The 25495-nt window shown below is 42.4% G+C and overlaps 1 protein-coding gene across 3 annotated transcripts in view; it reads left to right on the top strand.

The window, feature by feature from the left end:
- MATN2 (matrilin 2) overlaps positions 1–25495 on the top strand; it is a 117222-nt gene that overhangs the window by 45656 nt on the left and 46071 nt on the right. For all 3 annotated transcript variants that reach the window (XM_074944057.1, XM_074944055.1, XM_074944056.1), the window contains exons 4-5: positions 12186–12308; positions 20967–21089. In XM_074944057.1, coding sequence (XP_074800158.1) covers positions 12186–12308; positions 20967–21089 — 246 coding nt within the window. The remainder of the gene's footprint in view (positions 1–12185; positions 12309–20966; positions 21090–25495) is intronic.

The following is a 25495-nucleotide window of genomic DNA, read 5'->3' as shown; positions in this document are numbered from 1 at the left end:
ATAGAGTTAGAAATGGTTACAAGCAAATAAAAGTGAAAAACGCTTCCTAGAGATTAAGATTTAACAAAACTGTCGTCTTAGTTCAAGGTCAGATTCTTACCACATTACCTTCCAGCAAGATGGCTGACCACCCCTCTGGCTAGGATCTTCCACAAACGCCAGAGAGTTCTGTTCCTTTTAAAGGTAACTTGGGGTTCTTTGCCCCTCTCTTTCAGAGTCCAGTGACCTTGTGAAATGGATTCTTCTGAAGGTTCCCCCCCCACACACACACACACCCACACATACACACACAAAATAAGGTTCATTCAAGCCGTGGGGAAGGAGACCTGGAATCTGGTGATGAAGGAAGGAAATGCTGGTTTCTTCCACCATTGGTGTTTGCAAAAATGCAAATGTTTCTGTTCTTCCCGTTGTGATGCAAATGAGTCCTTGCCATGTGATTGCCAAATGACTCTGATGACACCTGGCTGGAGGCATCAGCTTGTCCTTTATCTTGGAGAAACCTGTTTACCCACTTCCTTCACATTTGTATGGTTCCTTGGGCATTTATTGTACATACACCATGCAAGAATATTACTGATCAGTGTTATTAGTTTTCCAGTGACACCTTACATTACACATATCAGATACAGTTTATGACCTTTGTGAACTGGGGGTATGCTGAACTGGTCATGCCATTTGAAGCTTACTACCAGATACCAATGAGCCCCTCGCCCTCTCGTACTGGGCTGCTGTTAGGGTCACAATGATCTCTTGGCTATAACCAAAATACAGAGTTCAGGCAGTATATATAGAACCCTTCCAAATGCTTAAGTATTGACACTGTGCAAAGAAATATCTCTGCACGTGCCTTAATATTAGAAATGAGACATGAAAACTAAGTAGTACTTTTGTTTCATCTACAGTCCTTTTTGTGTACAAAAACTTATGAACAGCCATTACTGCAGTATTGTTCATTCATGCAATAAAGTTAAAAGTAATCTTTGCTCATGTACACTACTTTGCAATAGGCAAATGGCTTTTGTGATCCTTCCTGGGGGTACCCGGGGTTGTGAGGCACCTCATTAAAACCTGCCCTTAGCATGAGGAAGCCTTGTCTGTGTCTGACAGGGGTCATCTCCCCAACTCCACCAGCCACAGGCCACACAAACATTCCCTTTGCAGGCTCCGCAGTTCCTCTGCAGGTAAGCAATAGGCACACTCCAAACCCCAAGCACTCTGAGCATTCCCCTGGAATGTCCAGCCCCTGTGCCACTAGACCAGGGGTGGGCAAACTTTTTGGGCTGAGGGACACATCTGGGTGGGGAAATTGTATGCAGGGTCGGGGCAGGGGGTTAGAGTGTGGGAGGGAGTGTGGGGTGTGGGAGGGAGTGCGGAGTGCAGGAACGGGCTCAGGGCAAGGGATTGGGGCAGAGGAGGGGTGCGGGGTGTATGAGGGGGCTCAGGGCAGGGGGTTGGGGTGCAGGAGGGGTGCGGGCTGCGGCAGGGGGCTCAGGGCAGGGAGTTGGGGGGCGGGGTGCAGGAGGGGTTCGGGCTCCGGGGAGGCAGCGGCGCACACTGGGGCCAGGGCAGGCTCCCTGCATGCCTGCCCTGGCCCCATGTGGCGCCGCTCTGGGAAGCATATGGCACCATGTACCTGCGTGGCCCCTGGGGGTGGGGGGGCACAGGGCTCCGAGTGTTGCCCTTGCCACGCCTCCAGGTACCTCTCCCAAAGCTCCCATTGGCTGCGGTTCCCTGTTCCTGGCCAATGGGAGCTGTGGGGGGCAGTGCCTGGAGGCAAGGGCAATGCACAAAGCCCTCTGCTCTCCCCCCATCCCGGGGCCCTAGGGACGTGGTGCCGGCCGCTTCTGAGAGCGACGCGGGGCCTGTGGTGCCACGGGGGGCAATTCCGCAGGCCGGATCCAAAGCCCTGAGGGGTCGGATCTGGCCCGCAGTTTGCCCGCCCCTGCACTAGACAGTCACAACGTTCACACATCTGCTACTCCCAGAGGAATATTCACACTAGTTTACCAGTTTCACCTCTGCATCATGGCTCCACTCAACTTACAGCACTTAGATTTGTTTATACTGAAAATAAGTATGAATTTATTTAACAAAGAACAGAGTTTCAAGAAGAAGCAAACAGACTTAATAGATACAAATGCTTATATATAAAATAAAATCATATTATGCTTTCTCGAGCCTGAACTTAACTAACAAGACATTCTCCTGTCTCATAAAGGATAGCTTGCCCAAAGTTTCTCTGCCAGGGTTAAACAGTCAGACTGGCTGTGGTCCTCCATTCATAAGACACGACAGCTGGCAGCCTGCTCCCCCCCACCCCCACTGTCCCAGATATAGTTCATGATGATCCATTGTTTTATATTTGTAAACAGGGTAACCCTTGCTGCTTGTTTGTTCCTGTAGAGAACCTTCCCCTGTAATATCTTGATTAGCATTTTGTGCACTTGAGTAGTGTTTTGCTCAGGCTGTAAATAGGCGTTCATTGTGAATTATACAATACTCAATTTACATATATCCAGACAGGTGGATAAGCATGTCCTGCCTGAACAAAACTTGTTTATCACATTCTGGTGACCAGTCCCAATTCAGACCCTAACTTTTATTTATATAGATAGATAGATATAGATATATATCTAACATATTTCCCTGCATACATTTCTCAATGATTAGGATGATCAGTGATGCAGACTTTCAGTAGAGACCTTACATGACACCCTTTGATAAACTATTCTGTAGACCAAAGGGATCCCTGTAACCCTCTGCACCCCTGTTCCTTCTGCTAATGGGCACCAAGAGGTCCCTTGGTCACAGTTTTATATCAGGTAATTATGAATTTAGACAGGTTTTTAAAAAGTCCTATGGCATATCTAATATATTAAGATTAATGCAGAAGATCTGTTCTAATCCACATGTTAAAATACATTTTTCTATTTTACTTCACCCTGATGCATAGAGACTGCTTTGGAAGATGTTAATACAAATTAGTGTGTTCAGAATTGTATGGAACCCACGTCCAAGTGAACATGCATCTGCCTCACGTGAGCCATCACAATTTGTGTTCTTGCTGGCATTTTCAGTGGAGACTCCACAGAATGAATGGGTGGGGAGACCAAAATGCCCTTTCACACCTAGAAGTGATCCCCCCAGAATAGGGGTGATGCACATGGGTAGGGCAGTGAGGAGAAGCTGCCATTTCCAGAACCACTCCATATTGTAACATTGCTCCAGTGGAAGCAGTGATATCACAACCTACTGAAATTCATCAGATAATATATTTGACAATTTTTTTCTGCTATATTATCAGCCATGGTAGAGAGTTACATTAAAATAAATAAAAAGCAAATTGACAACATTACATTTAAACAGAGTGAAGAGTAAATAGTACACAACTGTTTTTTTTTTAAATTATTATTATTATTCCTTTAAATTGTATGGAGGTGGGGCCAGCACAAGTGTGTTTTACTTTGGTTAGTAAGTTACTTCTCAGAGTAGTAGGTGTCAAGTAAACAATACAAGCCTTGTTTGTAGTTTGCTTCTAAGCCCTCAGCATACATGCCCTGGAGTACAGACGCCCTCCTTCCAGAGGAAGAGATGTGGAGGATGAGCGGGATTGCCTTTGCTTGCCAAAAGGCACTCCCTGTGCTCAGCGAATGCCTTCCTCAGCACTTCTGGGCTCAGGGTTTGAGCAGCTAAGGCTGGTAGTTGAGTCCATGTCTCTTTAAAGGTATGGTAGATCAGTGGTTGTCAACCAGTGGTACGCGTACCCTTGGGGGTACACAGAGGTCTCCCAGGGAGTACATCTAGATATTTGCCTAGTTTTACAACAGGCTTCATAAAAAGCACTAGCAAAGTCAGTACAAACTAAAATTTCATACAATGACCTGTTTGCACACCTCTATATACTATACCCTGAAATATAATCACGTTTATATTCCAATTGATTTATAATAATATGGTAAAAATGAGAAAGTAAACAATTTTTCAGAAATATTGTGCTGTGACACATTTAATTTTTGTCTGATTTTGTAAGCAAATAGGTTTTAAGTGAGGTTTTTAACTGAGGTGTAACTAGTGGGTAGGCAGGACAAATCACACTCCTGAAAGGTCAACATTTGTCTGGAAAGGTTGAGAGCCACTGTGATAGAGTATTAAGCCACAGGATGAATAAAGCTGGTTGGGAATTTTTCGACAAAACAGGGTTTTTTGGTCAGAAATGCCAATTTCTCAAAATCAAAATTTTTGGTGAGAAGGGGTCAGTTTCGACAAAACTTTCTATTCAAAACAAAAGAGAGACCTCCACCCACCCCAAAATAGCCAATAGCTTGGTGGTTGGGGTTAGTAGTGCTCTAGCCATGAGGCTATTGGCTGTTCGGGACTGGGTCTCGCTCCCCTGTTAGAGCTGTTCCACTTTGTGTAATTAAATGTTCATTGGAGTGGGAATGTGAACCTAGTGAGTGCCCTAACTACAGTAACTCCTCGCTTAACGTTGTAGTTATGTTCCTGAAAAATGCTACTTTAAGCAAAATGATGTTAAGCAAATCCAGTTTCCCCATAAGAATTAATGTAAATAGGGGGGTTTAGGTTCCAGGGAAACTTTTTCACCAGGCAGAAGACTATGTTATATAATACACAGTATAAGTTTGAAACAAACAATTTGATACTGTACACAGCAATAATGATTGTGAAGTTTGGTTGAGGTGGTGAAGTCAGAGGGTGGAAGAGGGTGGGATATTCCCCGGGGAATGCCTTACTGCTAAATGATGACCTAGCACTTGGCTGAGCCCTCAAGGGTTAACACATTGTTGTTAATGTAGCCTCACATTCTACAAGGCAGCACAAATGGAGGGAGGGGAGACAGCATGGCAGAGAGAGACAGAGACACACACCGTGTGTGTGAGAGAGAGACACGCATTTCCCCTTTAAGTACGCTCACCCCACTCTAAGTACATTCCCTTTTTAAGTAAATCAGCAAGTTGAGACAGCAGTGCTGCCAGCAAGCTCCCTCTGTCCTGAGCCCTGTTGTGTTCCCCCAGCTCTGTGGAGATGTGGTAAAGTAGTGGGGGGCAACAGCGGGGGGGGGGAGGGGGACACCCTGACATTAGCACCCTTCTTCTCTCCCTTTCCCCCGCCCCTGCACAGCAAGCCGGAGGCTCCGGGGAGCAGCTCCAAAGCAGAGGGCAGGAGCAGCACATGGCAGTGGGGGAAGGGACAGCTGAACTGTGGGCAACTGATAGCCTGCTGGGCGGCTGCCACACAGGGAACTTAGGGGAGTGGGGAGCTGATAGGGGGGCTGCCGGTCTGCCCAGGTTCCAAGCCCCCACCAGCTATCTGCAATGGGCTGCTCTTCCTGGAAGCAGTGGACAAAGCAGGCAGCTGCCAAACAAGGCTATAAGGGAGCATTGCACAACTTTAAACGAGCATGTTCCCTAATTGATCAGCAATGAAACAACGTTAACCGGGACGACTTTAAGTGAGGAGTTACTGTACTGGGCTATAGAGTCGGTCTCTCTCTGTCCCAGTGAATATATAATTATTTGTGCCCTAGCCACTAAGCTATTGGCTATTCTGGGATGGTGTGCACACTCTCTCTGGCTTTTCATGAAAAACGTTGAAAGGTGTTCGTTTTGTTCCAAGAAGAGTGGAAAAATTTTTGAAATGTCAAAAATTTTTGTGGGATAGGAAGACTTTCCCCTCCAGCTCTATGGATGACTTAATTTTTTAATGATTCTTTCAAATCAACAATTGAAGTTTAGGGGAGGTATTCGTAACTTGTAATTCATGCAAGTGGAAGTTGCATAGCTAATGTCTTTTCCAAGGTTTGTTTAATTTAATGTTAAGGGGATTCAGTAGGTTTTGCTATACATTATTAAAATGAAAGTCCAGGAGCTGCCATGGTGGGGTTGGATAGGAGCGGAGGGGGCAGGGTGGGTTACCTTGTTTGTTGACTGTAGGCTGTTTTGTCATTTCACTTGGGGCCCCAAGAAGGGGAAGAAACAAGGCCTGAGACGGAGGGTTGAGCACTGGCCCACAAGAAAGACACACCCCACAATGCCTGCTGGGGTGGGGTTAATTGGAGTTATGCACTCCCCATACAGCTCTACCATGGACAGATTTGTGACAGGTACATGAACTGCCTGGAGAATAGTGCTCAGCTAAGTTCCCTGTAAGCCGCACGGCCACGCAGCAGCCTATTTAGCGCCATGCAGGCGCTCCAGGACCCTGGTCGGGCAACGGGTGGACCTCCCCCATCCCCCAACCTGCCATGGCTGGGGTGCCCCTTCTGGGCCTACCCCGGCCCCAACTCTGCTGTGGCCACGGCGCCTGGACCTGCTGGGGTGGCGCAGCCAGAGCGGCCCCAGGCACTGCCGGAGCGGCCCCAGCCATGGCCGGAGCGGCGCGGCCCCAGCCCTGGCCAGGGTAGAGTGGTGCGGCCGGAGCGGAGTGGCGCAGCCCTCCCCCGGCCCAGACCTGCTGGGGTTGGGGGAGGGGTGCCTGTCCTGCAGCCCCAGCCCCAGAGCTGCCGCTGCGGGGAGAGGCGCCTCTCCCCCCGAGCCCAGGTGCTGCTGCGGGGAGAGAGGGCTTGGGGGAAGAGGTGCTTTCAGCAATTCAGATTGGGTCACAATTCATGGGGCAATCAGGATGCTGCATTAGCGTCCCCATGTATTACTGCCTCCCCATGGCTTTCAGTTGTCAAAGTCAAATTCAGGGCTCACATATCTGGGTGCATTGGAAGTGACTTACTACAGCTACCATTACTCCCGTTCCAGATTTGAACTTGACTCACAGTGCGCTCCTTCAGTATTGCAAGGGACTAATGCAAGCTGTAAGTCACTTCCATTCACAGGTTCGAGTCACCTGGCCCACGGAACCCACCTCCGACGCTTGCCACAACCTCAAGCCAGGTGATTGGGTCTACGTACGGCGCCATTATCGAAAGCACGCCTTGGAGCCCCGGTGGAAGGGTCCTCATCAGGTACTGCTTACTACACAGATGGCTGTTAAACTATCTGGCATCGTAGCATGGATACATGCTTCACAGTGTAAGAAGGCACCATCCCCAGAGAACCAATCATCACCTCAGGACAACGCAGAGTCAATTTTGACTCCAGAAGAAGACGTAGAGGAACAGTCTGCAATACCTTACAATCTACGCTCTCGTAAGCGTTGCCAGAAGCAGACGTTGTTCCTCAGCTGCTGGTATCTTACGGCCTGGGGAGACCACGATGACGATTCTTTTATCCAGCAGCAGGTGTGGATAGCTCAGACCCTTAATATTTCTAATTGCTGGGTCTGCAGCCACATCCCAGCCCACTCTCAAACTGGTGTTCCTGTCCTGGCTATCCCACTCAAGTCCCCAGACCTCACTGGGGGGCCTCGTCCGTTTAGCAAAATATGGAACAGCAATGACACTTGGGAAACGGTGGGAATAAATGCATCTAAATGGATAAGTGTGGTGGAGGGAAAAGGTCATTAGTGTTGCGTGTGTAATGGGACAGGGCTGGATCTGGGGAAAAGCCGTTGCCTTTAGCATATTGTGGCCAATGGTGTATGGGATTATTCAAACAAAACTAAAAAGTGGCGGGCCGGGTATGGAGATATGAATTCAAACAGAGAAATCAATCTCATGTTCCCCCTACAGTCATGCAAATAACACCACTCCTCGTAAGGAGAATTACCCTGTACCCTTTGGGGGATACTCCTCCTCCTTTGCAAACACCTATATGACAAATGGGTGCAACCGACCCTTCCCGGCCTTAGTAGGCCATCACTGGGTGTGTGGGACCAGAGCTTATACCTCACTACCAGCTAATTGGTCAGGAGTCTGTTATCCCGCCCGACTCTTCCCATAATTCCGAGTGCTAGGAACCTTCCCTCGAGAACGCCTCTGCAATTTCAGGCAAAAAAGAAGGGACTTAACAGATGCCCAATGGTATGTAAATAACATAAGCCCCTTAACCTCGGAAGAGGCCATTGGCGGTTCCTTAATACCATTAGGGGGAGTAATACACCATGCAAAAAGGCTCCTAAGGTTACAAGCAGTAGTTGAAATAATGGCAAATGAAACCGGAGAAAGTTTAAGAGCCCTGGCCAAAGAAACAGGGGCAATCCGACAGATGGCCCTCCAAAACCGTCAGGCATTGGACATAGTGCTGGCGGCAAAAGGAGGGACTTGTGCTCTCATTGGAAAAGACTGCTGTGTATATATACCAGACAACACCCATGAGGTAATAGATCGTGCTTCCCCACAAAGAGCCAAGTTCTAAGTAACTTGTGGCTACTTAACCTTTTCAATTTCTCTGGCATAGGAAACTGGTTGTTTCAGGGAGCCCTAACTCTCCTGTTTGGAATCCTAATAATTTTTGTATGTTTTCAGTTACTTTCCTGTCGTATCCAAAATTGTGTCCGGCATGCTACACAGATAACTGCCCCAAACCAGAGTGCTAATTTGATGATTTTAAATATCACTGATGAACAAAGAGATAAAGAACGATTGATATGTGGAACCCAGTCATTGTTGGTCATTGCGTAGCTTGACCAAAAGGAGGGATTGTGAAAGTAGAATGAATTATATTGAAATTATAATTCATTCAAGAAATGCTACTTGAAGGGTTTGTTGAAATATAGTTGTCAGGAAGAGAAACATTAAGGACTGTGAGACAATGGGTCCTCATACTAATTAACTTAGAGCTCCTACTGAGCTAGGAGATTGGTAAACGTTAGTATGCAAATAAGATATGTATGTATATTTGTCAGTTTCTGCTTCCTTTTGTCTCTTATGTTAAATTGGCTTTGGCTTATCTGTATAAATAAGTTACCTTGAGCCTCAGAGAGGGGCTCACATCTGGGTGCATTGGCAAAGCGCTTTGCTAATAAACAGAGTGGTCTGACAAATTATGTGAGTCCTGAATCTGACTTTGACACAGTGCAGCCTGTTAGGACTGCATGCAAACACACACGCTAATACAGACTGGCCAAGAATTTGACAGCCACCTCCGCCAATCCCTGGCACATTTCTGGACTGCATACGAACCTCCAGCTATATTTTAGACAAATGTTTTCATCACTCATGGGCTACATGGGCTACATTTAGCTTAAATGGACTACTTTTGTAAGTGGACTACATTCCACCTCCCTCCCCCTCATACGGTTCACTGTTTACATGAGCCTTGTTAAACCATTGGGGAGGGGTGGAGCGGCACAGTAACAGGGAAGGCTGTATAAGGTACATATTTTTAATATCCCTCCACATTATAGTAAGAATGTGTGAGTTTCTATTAAAACTTTTTTTAAATGCTTGTTCCACTGTTTGTACTTCCTGGTGTCCATTTTATATTCCAAAGTGGGGGGTTCCTAAGCCGCTGGCATGCAATCTGCCATTAGCCACAGCCATCTGTGGCTGGTAGTAATTTTTGCATTGGTTCATAATCCAGAAATCCCTCCCCTTACTATATTAATAAAGACACACATGGAGCTAGAAACCTACCAGGCTCTGGGGCAACTTCTGCTTCTTCTGTTTCTGTTGCCAGTTCCATGGCGGGCTGCTTCTCTGGGGAGACATCAAAAAGCTCCTCTGAGTAAAGACCCAGGATGTGCTGCAGCTGCTCCAGCATCAAAGCCTCCTTCGGGACTGGTTTCAGTAACAGAGTCATTTTGGTAGCATCATCTGGTCCTATACTGGATTCAGGGGTGAGAAGGTCGCCATCCTGGCTGACCAGGCTGTTGTGAAGCTCTGGTGGCTCTGTGCTTGGTGCAGTACCCAGCACCTGGTCATACCCCTCATAAAAGAGGCTGTATGATGGCAAGTTCCCAGATGTGCGGTTCTCATCTCTGGCTTTCCGATAGTCGGTCTTGAGCCACTTTCTGCACTGGGTATGTGTCTGGTGAATCCCCAATGCTACCAACTTCTTCACTATTTCCTGGGACATGTGGTCATTCCTGGAACTCTTGCTAAAATTTAACTTTTTGCTCACCTTGCACCAGAGATTCACCAAAATCTGGCTGTGCTCCTGTGATCAGGAAGCAGCGCAGTTGGCAAAAGACTTCTGGTTGGTGGCCATTGCAAACACAGGAGAAGGTTCAATGTGTCAGCAGCTCAGCGATCAGAATAAAATGGAAGGGTTAAACACTGAGCTACTGTACTTGAACAAAGAGAGTTGCTTCCATTTCCTGGGCGTCAACTGGCTATAGAGAGGATAAAGAACACTGGCCCATGGAATTGTGTGACAGCACTGAGAGACTCTCAGGTCTGAAGTCTGGGGGACCCAGGCCCAAGCTGTATCCCAATGCAGAAGATGGAGTTTGGGCCTGAGCCCCCATGGGGCCAGACTTAAACCTTCCACCCACTGCAGGTCCTGGGGACCTGTACCCAGGCCTGACTCAGACAGAATTGTGTGTAGATGGAACTGGGGTTTAGGTTTGAGCCCGAGTCTAAACCTGGGCTTACATTTCAGTGTAGACATACCCACAGGGAACCTTAATTTTAGTATTTCCTGACTTCTGAGTACTTGAATGTTCTTGCAACTTGGATGTTCTTCTAAGGTAGTGTGTGGTTTTTTGATGTAATAGTCTATAAATACATCTTGTGCTGCATTTGCTCACTTTGTAAATGGAAGATTCCCTAATGCCTGGGACATTAAAATGACTTCATTTTCTGCTTAGCAATTGGCAGATTTAAAAGGGTTTTTTTTGTCATAATAAGATAGTATTTAATTATTATGGCTAGTGGAATACAGCCAGCAGGAGACTTGTGTTTGGAGAAGCATCAGAGAGCTTACGTTTCACATTCAGAAGAGTATGAAGAAAAAGACAAGGAGTTCCTTCCAGCAGATCCTTATCCACATAAATGAAAGCACTTGAAAAGTTGTAGTACAGCAGATGATATTAAGATCCAAAAATTTTAATAAGAGGGTTAGAAACAGTGTTGGTTTGTACACTGGTTGTGAATTCATAATGCTGCAGACTGTTCCAAAGACTAGATGCAGGGTATGTGTTTTTCAACCACATTTTTTCTTTAAAAGTACCACACACACCACATGCTGAGCTGTTTCTCTGGTTTCTGTTGGGGCCATTAAAAAATATGGAGGTTAAATGTATATAGTCCATAAATTTAGAGGTTCATCCATCTAGTACAGTGAAGACTCCTTAAATTCTTAGCTGGCTACTGCACAAAGTGTACTTATCCATAACTAGGTATTCAGTGGGAAGGGTTTCACCATATGTAACAGAAGTGACATATAAGCAATGTTCAAGTGGAAAGAAAAGATTATAGGGGATTCTTAATGCCCAGAGTCAGTCTGATCTAGAAAGCAAAAGCCCAATAAAACAGCAGTGAACACTGCAGAACTAGCCCAAATGCTCTCTTTCCTTCTTCCTTTCCCACTCTTTTGCATTTTGCTTCTTTTAACTTGCAATTTAATTTGGTGAGAAAGTAAAAACTATGTTTTTAATTCAGAAAGGCTGGTATTCTTCTTTTCCTGGGGAAAAAATACTCGTGTTCAGTTTCTGTTTATTGGACTACAGGTGAATGGGCCTCAGTTTAGTCTAGCTGCATGCTTATATGACATTCAGCAGTGTATTACCTGAATACTGCAAGTTTCCTCATCAGTTTGTCTGCTACTCACTCTATTTCATTAGTCTGATGTAGGGTTATTTTCTTCATTCAACAATCATATAATTAAATAGTCCACAAAAGTGAATGTATTTAAAGTCATTTTATTTCTTGAACTAGCTTAATGTGATATATTTGTTTTATTGGGCTCCATATCTCTTTAAAATCCACAGTATTCAACATTTTAAGATATCTGCCTTACTGTGTATGAAAATAACTCTTCTATAATTTGTTTTATTTATGTTAACTCCACATAAAATTTTAACTGTTAAGGTAGAAAACTTTCACATGGTTAACTCCATTCACAAAAACATAATATAAATTTTGATAAGGCACAGAAATACCTTAAGTACAAAATATTTTCAGGCATAAATATATACTACTATCATGCTTTTGTTGTATGTTTCACAATAACAAATGGAGATTTAAGATTTCTGTGTTTGTCTTGACTGTTGAAAATTAATTTTAGAACCTCTAGATTTTTATAGTATAATCCTTAACAAGCAATTTATTTTCACTTTAGTTATAGTCACCATTAACTGATCATGGTAATGACTGATGTTTCTTTTTTCAGTGCCCCATGTGTGCAGTATAACTGAGCATGGTTGTGATCACTTCTGTATTAACACTCCTGCCTCCTACATGTGCAAATGTAAACAGGGATACATTCTGAACGCTGACCAGAAGACTTGCAGCAGTAAGTTATCTTTTCTAACTTCTTTATTTTTTTCTCATTCCCATGACACATGCAAACTCTCACATCTTCAGTGAGGGGAAAAAAGAGGACTCAAGTGAGCATAAAACCATTGGAGGTCTCCAAAACAAATTAGATGGGGCAAAGTTTTGCCTCTTTTTTTGGTAAATGGAAAAGCTCTTGTGAGCCCTTCCAAAGCCTGTCAGCTTTAAGTTAATTTTTAAAAACGGTAGCATTGTACTGTAACAAAGTGAAATGGTATTTATATTTGTTGGTGTATGAAAGCCAGAGGGTCTTGGAAAGAACCAAGACAGGAACATGAGCATTTCCATACCAGCTCTAACCAACAGTCTATCTCATCAGGTATCCTGTCTCAGGTCTTAGTCAGTACCAGATAGTATCGGAAAGTGCAATAAACCCCTCGGGACAATTATGAAATAACTTGAGGGGAAGGTTCTTCCTAACCCCTATCTAAATCATGAGGTTTTATATCCTTTCAATAAACTGTTTAATTCTTTTTATCTAACATAATTGTGGATGTTCTTGTTATTCACATAAATGGCTAATATATTTTTTAAATCTAAGCAGTTGGCTTCCATGATGCTGTATAATAATGAGTTCCACTGGTTAATTATGCTTTGTATAAACAGTATTTCTTTTTATCAGTTTTACATTTGTTGCCTTTCGATTTAATTGAATATCAAATTGTTCTTATATTATGTGAGAGGGTAAATTGGGGGTGCCTAATTTACCTTCTCTGCACCATCTATCCATTTTAAATATCTCTATCATGTTGTTTATTATGTGTGGTACCACCCACTATGTGCGAGGCACATTTTCACTCTTAAACATCTCCATATTAAATGAAACCGTCCCAGTCACTTTCACAGTCATATAGAAGTCTGTCAATGCCTCTAATCATTTTGTTGCCCATCTCTGATGCCCTTCTATATCTGCTATCTATCTTCTGAGAGAGGGGGATCAGAACTGACTACAGTACTCCAGGTGAGGGTACCAATTATTTAAAGATAATGTTATATTATTTTGACCCATTCTTTGTTCACCCTATCATTTTGTTTGCTTTTTTGACTACCCTTTCACAATGAGATTTCATCTGTGGGGTCTCCCCTTCACTTTAACAAAACTTTAAGAATAATACTTTTTACTTCTACAGCTTTTTCCACCCAAGACTCTCAAATTAGTTTGCAAATATAATGAACTAAACTTCACAATACACCCATGTACGCTTTGTATTACTTCCCCTGCACTCTCATGTTACACATGGGGAAATTGAAACTTATAAGTTACTTGTTCAAGCTCATCCAGCATATAGGTATTGAATCCAGATCTCCTGACTCCTATTCTTGTGCTTATCCCATTCTTCCTTTTGATGAACATCAATTCCAAAATGTAGTTTAAATTACTCTGCTCTCCCAGTTTCCCTGTCTCAAAAAAGAAGATTAGAAAAGGAAGTCTTCTGAGACTTGCTAATTTTTTGTCACAATCACATCAGATAAATTATCCATTCTCTCAGTCCTTCCACAGCTCTTCATTTTCACTGAACAAATGTATTTTTGAAGAAATATTCCCTCTCCCCCGGCTTTCTGGAATAGATCATAGTTCCTGAAAACTGTTTAAAATTCAACATTTTTATTTTATTTTCTCTCACTTTCACACTGTTATCCCCCTCTCAAAAAATTGAACCTGATAACTCAATTTAATTGCTATTCATTTTTGGTTAAGATCCTTTCTTTATTAGCTCTTGCTGTTTTCTCTTATGTTATACACTTATGTATCACCAGAATCTCAACTGGAATTGCAGATTCTGGGCTCTATGGATATGTCTGTACAGCATTTTGGAGCGAGCCTCCTAGCCCTGGTCAACAGAATTGGGCGAGCAGGGCTTGCCCTAGCATTCTAAAAATTGCTGTGTAGACAGCCCTTTGAAGTTGCAGTGTGAGCCTTCCTTGGCCAAGTCTGTTGACCCAGGTTGGAGGCTCATTCCAGAATGCTGTGTAGACACATATCCTACTCTGCTTTCAATCTTTAGTGGGACTTCAAAATTGTCAGTTGGAGTGGTGTGTGCGAATCACTATAGGGGGCATCGCACTTTAGCCTTTAATGTGATAGCATTTCCACTGCTGTTTCTGCAATAGCATTCTTTAGAGCCCGATTTCTCCTCATCCTGTTCTTCCTTTCTCTAGCTGTGATTCAAAATATGCAAGATTAAATTTTACATTATTCTCTCATACTTTGTCTTAAATATGTGTTTTCTTGTTTTTTCCATATTTGCTTGCTTGCATGCATGCATTCATTCATTCGTCCATCCATCCGTCAATCAGATGGCTTGGTTCCAGTTAGCTAAACTCAAAAGTGAAATGAATTATGTTGTCTGCTCTCAGGATACTCCCTACTGGACATATTTTTACATTGTCAAACAGTTTGAGGCAAACAGCACTGTACATCCTGGAGAGATCAAATATGGAAGGAGATGTGTTGTACATCAGGCATTAAGTACATTGGTAGAGTTGTGTGTTATACAGACCCTGACCTAGCTATTGCTGTTGGCCTCTGATTTTCACAAGCACACACAGACAAAAACACATTCCCTACGTGACCTCTGTGCAAGATAAACCTCCGTCATGTTTACATTTAGGGCAATTAATTATCAACATGAACCAGATGTATTTATCCAAGTTTATAAGTTTAGTTTTCCATTCTTTCCTGCATAAATAGTTTCCTTATTTAGGCCTGGGCTACACTGGGGGGGGGTGGGTTTCGAACTAAGATATGCAACTTCCACTACGCTATTCGCGTAGCTGAAGTCAAAGTATCTTAGTTCGAGTTACCTGGCCGTCCTCATGGTGGCGAGTTGACTGCGGTGGCTTCCTTGTCGACTCTGTTTACTTCTCCTGCCGAGGTGGAGTACAGGCGTTGATTCGGAGATTGATTTATCATGTCTAGACGAGACACGTTAAATTGATCCCCGATAGATCCCCGAGCTGGCAGGTAGTGAAGACGTACCCTTAGATATTTTAACACCTTTCTTTAAATTAACAAATGGGAAGTGGTGAATAGTTATGTTAGGAGAAGAGGATACAAAGAGCAGCTGGCGTACATCAGAAGAAGTGATCGTTTGTTTTCTTTATTGTGTGCCATTCTGCTGTTAAGAGCCCTTAAATTAATTGCAGTCAGCAAGGCTTTACTGACTTTAATGCAGACTGGAAAAGGTGGTAGTTTCCCTGTATGTATGGATGTCTTTTTAACTCCTGTATTTGATACATTTCATCATGAAACTGTTAAATTAACATACAGTTTTCACAGAATAATTTCCCATTAGAAAGAAGGACCTCTCTCCTGCATGTAGATCTTAAATGATCAATTTAAGCAAAAATAGCCAGCCATTTCTCAGAGGACTTGTTTGCATGGTGAGTTACCATGGACACTGTACAAGGCAGTGAAATTCTGGAGTGCGGCTTGGCATATTGCACTTTCAAATAGTTAAAAGAAAAGGAGGACTTGTGGCACCTTAGAGACTAACCAATTTATTTGAGCATGAGCTTTCGTGAGCTACAGCTCACTTCATCGGATGCTCTCGAAAGCTCATGCTCAAATAAATTGGTTAGTCTCTAAGATGCCACAAGTACTCCTTTTCTTTTTGCGAATACAGACTAACACGGCTGCTACTCTGAAACCTTTCAAATAGTTGTACATCAAGCCTCACTCTGAGATTTTACTCCACTGTAGCAGGGTCCATACAGGATATTACTGTGCAGAAAGCTGGTGTGCTGTAGATTCACACCTGGGCTTGCCACTCAGTGACTTGCCATATAGACCAACCCAGAGAATTAGGGAAAAATGCATTCTTTTGCCCATATAAAAAATTCTTACAATTATTTTGTTGACTAGTGTCTGTATAGAGGATGAGAGCGTACTACTACTACCATTTACTTGGTTAGTTCAAGTGCCAGAGGTCTGTTCTGAAGATCGAAAGGTTCCAAGCCTGCTGATTTGAACCATGTGGGAGTCAATATTCTTCTATGTGATAGAATTTCTGTTTTTTTAAAATCTAGAAAATTGTACATAACAACAAAAGAATACATTAAAAGAATGTTCTGTTTGCAAATTCAAGCCCTCAGAAGTAAGAAAATGCCAGTATTACGGTTTCCTGTGCAATGATTTCAATTTGCAAAATGGGAAAACAATACCACATTCCTCACAGGGATGCTGTGAAGATAAATTGATTAACGTTTGTCAAGCACTCAAATATTATAATGATGAGTGCTGTAGAAAAGCCCATGAGGAAATAATTACTCTGTCTTCAGAGTAAGGTTTGGATAGTTTGCAGTAAATAAGGCATTGGGACCGCATGCTGAACAATGAGGATAAAATGAAATATTGAATAGCTAGTTGTTCAGTGAGTAGCATGCTTCCCGTGCACTGAATGAGGAAGGATCTTGTGGAAAGAGAGTTTATGATCATGTAATTAAAGACTGTCTCACAGCAAGGCTTGGAAGAACTAACTTTTTATCGGTAAATGTTGATAAATGTCTATTTCACCGTATACACACAAACAGATGGAAAAATATTTCCATTGATGATAACTGAAATTTACAGATAGGCAAAGTAAGAAAAATGCTGCTTGAGACCTTATTAGAGCTTGATTTAAGGCTGTTTACTTTGTATATTTTGACATGAGATGTTAACAGTTTGTGTTTTAATAGTTAAAAAGCTTTAACTTTTAAAATCTCAACATATACTGTCATTAAATAAATATTGTCTGACCCCCCCCCAAAAAAACTTTGTGCAACTGTGAACATTTAAATGCATAAAAATAATTTTAAAAAATGCTTAAAAATAAACATCAATATTATCTGTTGAAATTATGCAAAAATAAAAATTGTTTCTGCCAGCCTACTCAGAATGCATATACACAAGGGGTCTGAATTATGGTTCCACATACATTTTTAATTCTGGCAATTCCTAACTTTTGAGTGCTTGATTCTGCAAGTTTAACGGTCTTTTAATGTAGTTTTTATATAAGATCACTTAAACTCTGGCCTCCTGGAATTACGTTTTCATGTAACATAAAGCATTGCATTTCTCTTCTCTTTCTAAACTGAATACAAACACATTCTGAAGTGCTAAGTAGAATGTTTCTTGTAATAAATGCAGAAAGTATTAGAAGAAATCATTCTTTACAATATTGAATTTCTGCTTTGTCAATATTAATGAGTTTTATAAAGCTGATGATGAAGTACAATTTAATGTAAGAGATTACCCCAGCAAATCCAAGGCATCGGGGTTCTGAGTCATAATGCTGTGCTCCAAGTTATTCAGAACCTCATGGCAATAGTGGGGATAAAACCCTATATGTCATCCTGCTACAGAAGCTCAGATCACTTCAACGAAGGATAGCCACTATCACCAGTATAATGTCTAGGACAGTCATTGGACTGTTCTGATTGCTAAGCGCATTTACAAGTTAATTAGAATACAAACTATTGGCTTCTTTACTCAGGAAAACTTTATCTAAAACAAACAGGAGTTTTGCCTGAGTAAGCAATACAGGACTGAGCTCTGTAAACAAATTCTCAAAGAAACTTAAATCCATGGATTAGTGCATGAGGACGGAGGTGTCTTGTAAAACCGCACAAGCTTTAAAGAATACATGGTGTGTTGGTGTGTATTTAGGAGGAATATAGTGGGATCACTGTGGTACATCAACCCTTTTCAGATACAGTACTTGGTAGCATGCCTCGTGTACAACAACTCAAAGGCAAGCATAAATGGTGCATAAGCTGCTGGACCCTATGGGCTCCAGCTCCTGGTAGGTTCACTGCAATGCATGGCTCAGACAAAAATATGATTGACAAGGGGTGGCAGAACAGGTCACAAATACGCTAGGTATGCTAGCTTCAACGGTTGCAATGAAACGACAAGAGTAGTCCCTAGCTTGGCTCCTAGGGGACATCCAAAAGAAGATATGGGTTCACCTGGCCCACTGGTGCCCCTCTTAGTCCACTCCTCCCTTTTGACTAGAGGTAATTATGTATCCTGCACGTCTCCCGGTCAGGGTGCAGTCCTGGGGTAGGTCTCATTGGGGACACCTCTGCGTTGTTCCTCTATGCTGATGCAGCAGCTCCTGCACTGCCCCCAACAGAACACTGTTCCCCCTGTGCTTGGGTGGTGTCCAACTCTGGGGCAGCGGTAACGTTCCATGCGCCAGCTCTCATAACCCAACTGCCTTCAAATGATGCACTGCACCTATCACACCTAACCCACTCTTGAGCAACAGTCCTCCCAAATGCCACGAACCTTTTCCTTTGTTCTGCTGTCCTATGACTGCTCAGCACATTCATCGCAGCTACAGCATTTGTAATATTGAGACCATCCATATAAACTTGTCTGCGACAAGAATTCTGCCGCCCTGTTTACAAAAGCAGCAGTAGAAGGTAAAATACTTTGTAAAGCTTAAAGGAAATCGAGAGTAGAAAATATCTTCCTGCATGTCATCAGCTAACAATAAAGTGATGGCTGTTCAGAAATTCTCAGGATTTCTCTAGCATGATGTGAAAAGTCATAGCTCACTGTGTGACCGAACTGTACCTTGTTAGTTCATAAAATCACTGACTACTGTCTATGTTGTTTTTACATTATGTTGAAATATGTTGCAGAATGAGGGAGAGCTGTAGTCTGAGCAGGGGTCTAAAGCAAGAACTCATTCTCTCCATGTCTTCAGACAAATCACCTAACCTCTATGCCTCACCTTCCTCATCTGAATCATATATTGAATCAACAGTATTTGCACCTTTTTTTCCGTTAATGTTTCACAGATATTTGCACAAGCAAATATTGGTCCTATGACTGTTTGAGGGATGTGAATTTTGGCCCACTAACCAAGATTTGTTTAATCAAGAAGTAAAATGTTTTAGAACTAAACTGAATTTTGAGAGAGCAGAAGTAGTTTATAAGTGTTATCTAATCAGGGAACAGAAAAACAAAACAAAAAGGAAAAAAACCCATGATTTTCGTGACCAATCACATAACTTGAATAGTGAATTCTGACTATTTACTAATCAAGTCAATACCTGCTATAAATAGTTGGAGAGCAATCCTTAGAGCGGGATTTATTTCCATTAATTATTTGTCAAACAATTTTGAAAAACTAACAGGTCTGTAATAACAGTGACACTTCACAGACAGAAACATATACCAAATTAATTGTTCATGAAAAATAATTTAACCAGCATGGGCTCCAAAGGGTGTTCTAAGGATTAATTAGTTAATATTTTTCTTTTTTCTCCTCTTTGTTAACAGCTATGCAGGAGGGTGAGGGTTAAGGTGGATATATTTATGGGCGGTTCTATGGTTATATTTATTTTGTGATTTTTAATTTATGAGATAGATGCCCAGAGGATAGGCACTTTTGTTGTATTTTATATATTTCAAGAAATAATAAATATTTGTAACATGCTTTGAAGATTAAAAGTGCTACTGGTACATAAGTGCTAAGTATTATTATCTGTTTACTCAGGGACCTAATACATTTGTAAATATGTAAATAGCATTAAATTGGCTGTAACTGAAAGGTTCGGGAGCTTTCCATTGGACAATCTTGGCATTCTGCATTAAACACTGCAATGATGTAACTGCAATGTGCTTGGATTATGCCTCTCTCTCTCTCTGTATATTACAATGGGTAGCCTGTAAGATAAAGATATATCTATCTATCTTACAGGCTACCCATTGTGTTGTCATTTTGTGGAGAAGCCAACTGTTATTTCACAGAATAATATTTTCAAAACAGTATCCTAAACTTTGAAAAGCATTAATGTTTCTGGTTTAACTTTCTATTTCTGGAAAATAACTGTTTTAACAAACAATGTTCATATTGCATTCATTTTACATTGTATTTGTTTATTTAAATTACTCCCTCACATTGTTCTTGAGCTATATATAGATCATCATGTTCATATAGCAAATGTACTAAATTAAGCAGTGTAGCTGATCTACATTTTTCTATTGAAATGTTAACGTAAAAACAAAAAGAGCCTTTTTTCAAAATAAGTAATTTTTGTGAGATTTTTTTATTTTAGAAATTTTCTGTGTTTTTTCTGACAAAATTGAAAAACAAAAAATATGGGCCTTTTTCTCAGTTTTTGGTTTTTCTCTTTATTGGTTTCCTTTTTCCTTTACCTTGCTCCCCTTTTGCCAGTGGCAAAAGGGAAAAGGAAAAAAGTTGGAGGAGGGGGAAGGAAAAATGTAAAACCCAAAAATGAAAAAAATGAATAAATGAAACATTGATTAAGTTCAGACACCTGCAGAACTTATTTCTATTTTTTTTTCCCAAAAACCTAAACAAACAAAAAACTCAAACTTTTATTTTTCGTCCAGTCCACTAGGGCATGATCCTGCCCCATTCAAGTAAATGGAGTTTTGCTATTGACTTCAGTGGGTGCAGGATCAGGCCCTTAAGAAGTATGTGTTTGCTCTTGAGAGCATAAATTTTTCAAACCTTGTCCTGGAAACGTGCTCCTCCTTAGAATGTGTCATTCTCTGATGAGTTATTCATATCTTCCTGAACAGCATTTTCAATATATAAGCCTATGCAATATAGAAGGTGAAGGAGTCTCATATTCATGTGATGGTTTTTTGCAGCCCAGGACCTATGTGCTGTGGAGAAACATGCCTGTGAACAGATCTGTGTGAACACACCTGGGTCCTATGTATGTCAGTGTTATGATGGCTATGAGCTCGATGAAGATGGAAAGAAGTGTATCCGTAAGTATTATCTTAGAAATTCCCATTGGCACACAAGCCAAAGAGGTGGGAGACAAGATTCAGTTTTGGGGGGCTGGTTTTTGGAGGGGAGAGAGTTTGACACAAACCACCTGATTAATTTTGTTCCGATCTCATTGACTTCTGTGACTAAATTTTGCAGTCAGGATAAGTTAAATAGTGTGAAAGATTTCTACTTTTTCAGTACAAATAAATGTACAATACAGCCACAAGCCTTGATAGGAAACTCTCCTTTCTCACACAGATTTTAAGCACAATATACTGCATATAGATTTTTTGTTAGGGTTTTTTTTTTCAATGAACTCTGAAATAGCAAAAAGGTGAAAAATTGCCCCAACTAGTTTCACACAGGGTTATGCTGGCATTTTGAAATCAACCTGATTTTCTATTCAGAATCCATTTGGGTTGTCAGCAATGCATTGCATGGTACTATTTAAACTGGTAGCACAAAAAACCCCCAGAAGCATAGACACTACTCTGAGAGTGCTCGTAATACTACTCTAGGGTTGCTATCTCTTCAGGTAGGAGTCAGATCCTGGTAAATCTGGGAGAGGGTGGACATTCCTTGGAACATCTGTTTCCATGCCAGGGTATGCTGAGGAGGTTTTCCACATCTGTTTCCAAGGGGTGGCAATAAAAGATCACTGTGTAGTGATTTGTTGTGTGAGAATCAAGTTATGGGTGGATTTTGGGTGAGGCACTGGGGGCATTGCCCCCCCAAACTGCAAGCCTCAGGGAGGCAGTAGTCTGCTATATGAAGAGTTCTGCAGAGGAGACAGGAGACTGCTCCGAGCTTATGCCCTTGAGGCAGGCAGGGAGTCAGAATTTTGTTTATAAACAGAGTGATGAACAGGTGATTAAGATAAGAAAGGGCTGTTAGGATGTTTCCTAAAGTTAAATATCTGTTCCAAGCTCGGTGAACTGCAAAAAGTAAGTAGCCTAAATGATAGAAAGTAATTGTAGATACAGGAATTGGGACGAGCGATGCAGGAAGTGCAGCTATGCCAATGAGACACTACCCCACATCCTATGTAGCTGCAAGCCCCATTCCAGAGCTTGGCAGCTGCGTCATAATGCCATCCAGAATCGCCTAGTCAGAGCCATCCTGCCACCCATAGGGAAGGTGGCCGTGAACTCTGCCATCCTCGGAACCGACAGCAAACTGCAACTGGACATCGTCATCACCAGCGAGGACCAGAAGATCATGATGGTGAACGTCACAGTGCCCTTTGAGAACAGGACCCTGGCCTTCCGTGATGCCCGAGCTCGAAAGGTGGACAAATATGCCCCTCTGGCCGAAACCTTGAGAGCTAAGGGTTACCAGGTTCAGACACACGCACTGATCGTCAGAGCCTAAGGTGCATGGTACTACAGTAATGAGAGAGTGTTGAGAGAATGTGGAATCGGTCAGCGCTATGCTTGGCTGATGCGGCAACTCATGGTGTCAGATGCCATCAGGTGGTCAAGGGACATCTACATAGAGCACATCACCAAACATCGGCAATATCAGGTGAGATGAGCTGGAGTGCCGATGAGAAGCAAAATTGGAAAGTAACTGAAATACTTCCCTGATGGATTGTATTTTCTAAATGGACAACCTACCCTAAATTCTCAATTACTGACGGACAGTTTTCACTCATTGCTATATTTGCTTTCCACAACCAACTCTATATAACTTTTCATGAGTGATGTACCTGAATACTTGAATGCTAATATTTAAACTGTATTCTTAAATTTATTCACGTAAATTTGGGTTATTGCTGATTTTGCACTTTATGGATCTTATGACTTTAAAAACAAACTTGTATTTGTGGATAATCTAAACACTATACCCAGATGAACAGCCACTCTTTTCTTAACCTGTGTACTATATAATTTTTTAACATTAGCTTTAATAACATTTTCTACAGTTGTTTCAATTGTATTCAAGAGGTAGTAACAAAGTTATTAATGTCTTTCTTTGAGAAGATAACTGATTTTTTAGACAAAAGAAATGCAGTAGATCTCATCTATCTGGATGTCAGTAAAGCATTTGATATAGTTCCACATGAGAAATTATTAGTGAAACTGGAGAAGATGGGGATTAATATGAGAACTGAAAGTTAGATAAGGAACTGATTAAAGGGGAGACTGCAACAGGTCATACTGAATGGTGAACTGTCAGGCTGGAGGGAGGTTACTAGTGGAGTTCCGCAGGGATCAGTCTTGGGAGCAACCTTATTTAACATTTTTATTACTGATGTTAGCAAAAAAAAAGTGTGTGTGTGCTAATAAAATTTGCAGATGACACAAAGTTGGGAGGTATTTCCAATACGGAGGAGGACTGGAATACCATACAAGAAGATCTGGATGACCTTGTAAACTGGTGTAATAGAAATGGGGTGAAATTTAATAGTGCAAAATGCAAGGTCATGCATGTAGGGACTAACAACAATAATTTTTGCTATAAGCTGGGGACTTGTCATTTGGAAGTGACAGAGGAGAAGAAAGACCTGGGTGTATTTGTTGATCACAGGGTGAGTATGAGCTATCAATGTGATGCGGCTGTGAAGAAGACTAATACAGTCCTGGGGTGCATCAGGTGAGATATTTCCAGTAGAGACAGGGAGGTGTTAGTACCATTATACAAGGCACTAGTGAGACCTCATCTAGAATACTGCGTGCAGTTCTGGTCTCCCATGTTTAAGAAAGATGAATTCAAACTGGAACAGGTGCAAAGAAGGGCTAGTAGGAGGATCTGAGGAATTGAAAACCTACCTTATGAAAGGAGACTCAAAGAGCTTGGCTTGTTTAGTCTAACCAAAAGAAGGCTGAGGGGAGAAAGGATTGCTCTCTATAAATACATCAGAGGGATAAATACCAGCGAGAGAGAGGAAGTTAAGCATCAACGTAATCATGTGCCAGCAATGCCCCTCTGCTATGTACATTGGCCAAACTGGGACAGTCCCTACGTAAAAGGATAAATGGACACAAATCAGATATTAGGAATGGCAATATACAAAAACCTGTAGGAGAACACTTCAACCTCCGTGGACACACACTAGCAGATTTAAAGGTAGTCATCCTGCAGCAAAAAAACTTCAGGACCAGACTTCAAAGAGAAACTGCTGAGCTTCAGTTCATTTGCAAATTTGACACCATCAGCTCAGGATTACACAAAGACTGTGACTGGCTAACCAACTACAAAAGCAGTTTCTCCTCCCTTGGTGTTCACACCTCAACTGCTAGAAGAGGGCCTCATCCTCCCTGATTGAACTAACCTCGTTATCTCTAGCCTGATTCTTGCTTGCATATTTATACCTGCCTCTGGAAATTTCCACTACATGCATCCGACGAAGTGGGTATTCACCCATGAAAGCTCATGCTCCAGTACGTCTGTTAGTCTATAAGGTGCCATAGGACTCTTTGCCACTTTTGCAGTCTTTAAACCATGATTAGAGGACTTCAGTAACTCAGTCAGAGTTTAGGGGTCTATTACAGGAGTGAGTAGGTGAGGTGGTGTGGCCTGCAAGGTGCAGGTCAGACTAGATGATCATGATGGTCACGTCTGACTTTAGTAAGTGTATCTGAGTAAGAATATACATTACAATTTTAAACCTAACCAGTGTCCCTTAAGTGACTTTCCATAAGATGTTAGAACATGTTAATATTAGAGCTGAGTAGGTCTAATATTTAATTTTCTTGCTTGATATATAGGAATTAGATACAGTGCTGCTGTCAGATAATTTCTAAGTTATTATCTGCAAAAAAAAACAACAAAAAACCCTAGAGTTTTCAGTTATGTAGCTCCTGGAATCATGGTGAAATTTGCCCCCTGCAAAAAACCCCAATCTGAAATGGTGCCCCTGTGGGCAGGCACAGAGTTCCCCCCCCCAACCCCCCCCAGTGGTGGATTAATGATTTTGCCGCCCCTAGGCCCTGAAATAATTGTCCCCCCAGCAGGTCCCGGCCCCCCCACCGCAGCTCACCTCCGCTCCGACTCTGCCTCCTCCCCTGAGCATGCCGCCGGGTCCTGCTTCTCCCCACTCCCTGCCGGTGCTTGTGTTCAAAACAGCTTCGTAAAGGAGGGGGGAAGTGGGGGGAACGCGGCTCGCTCAGGAGAGGAGGCGGGGCCAGGGCGGGGATTTGGGGAAGGGGACCAATAGGGGCAGGGAGGGGGCAGGGAATGGGGGCAGGGGCCGAGGGCGTGAACCGGCATCTAGGGAAGAAGCCTCTGGCTGCTATATATAAATTTGCTGGCTTAGGCGTTAATACGCCGCTGCCCCCACCATGCACGTGTCCCCGTTGGCCTGACTGGAGCCGCCCCCAAAATATAGAAGTCAAGCTACGCCTATGAATTAAGTTTGTCTGTAGAATGTGTTGGTTAAGCTTAGTTCCCTTAAAGGAAC

This window comes from Natator depressus, chromosome 2, assembly GCF_965152275.1.
Source record: "Natator depressus isolate rNatDep1 chromosome 2, rNatDep2.hap1, whole genome shotgun sequence".
Taxonomy (NCBI): Eukaryota; Metazoa; Chordata; order Testudines; family Cheloniidae; genus Natator; species Natator depressus.
The sequence above is the reverse complement of the archived record's forward strand: the minus strand, read 5'-3'. Positions and strand labels throughout refer to the sequence as shown.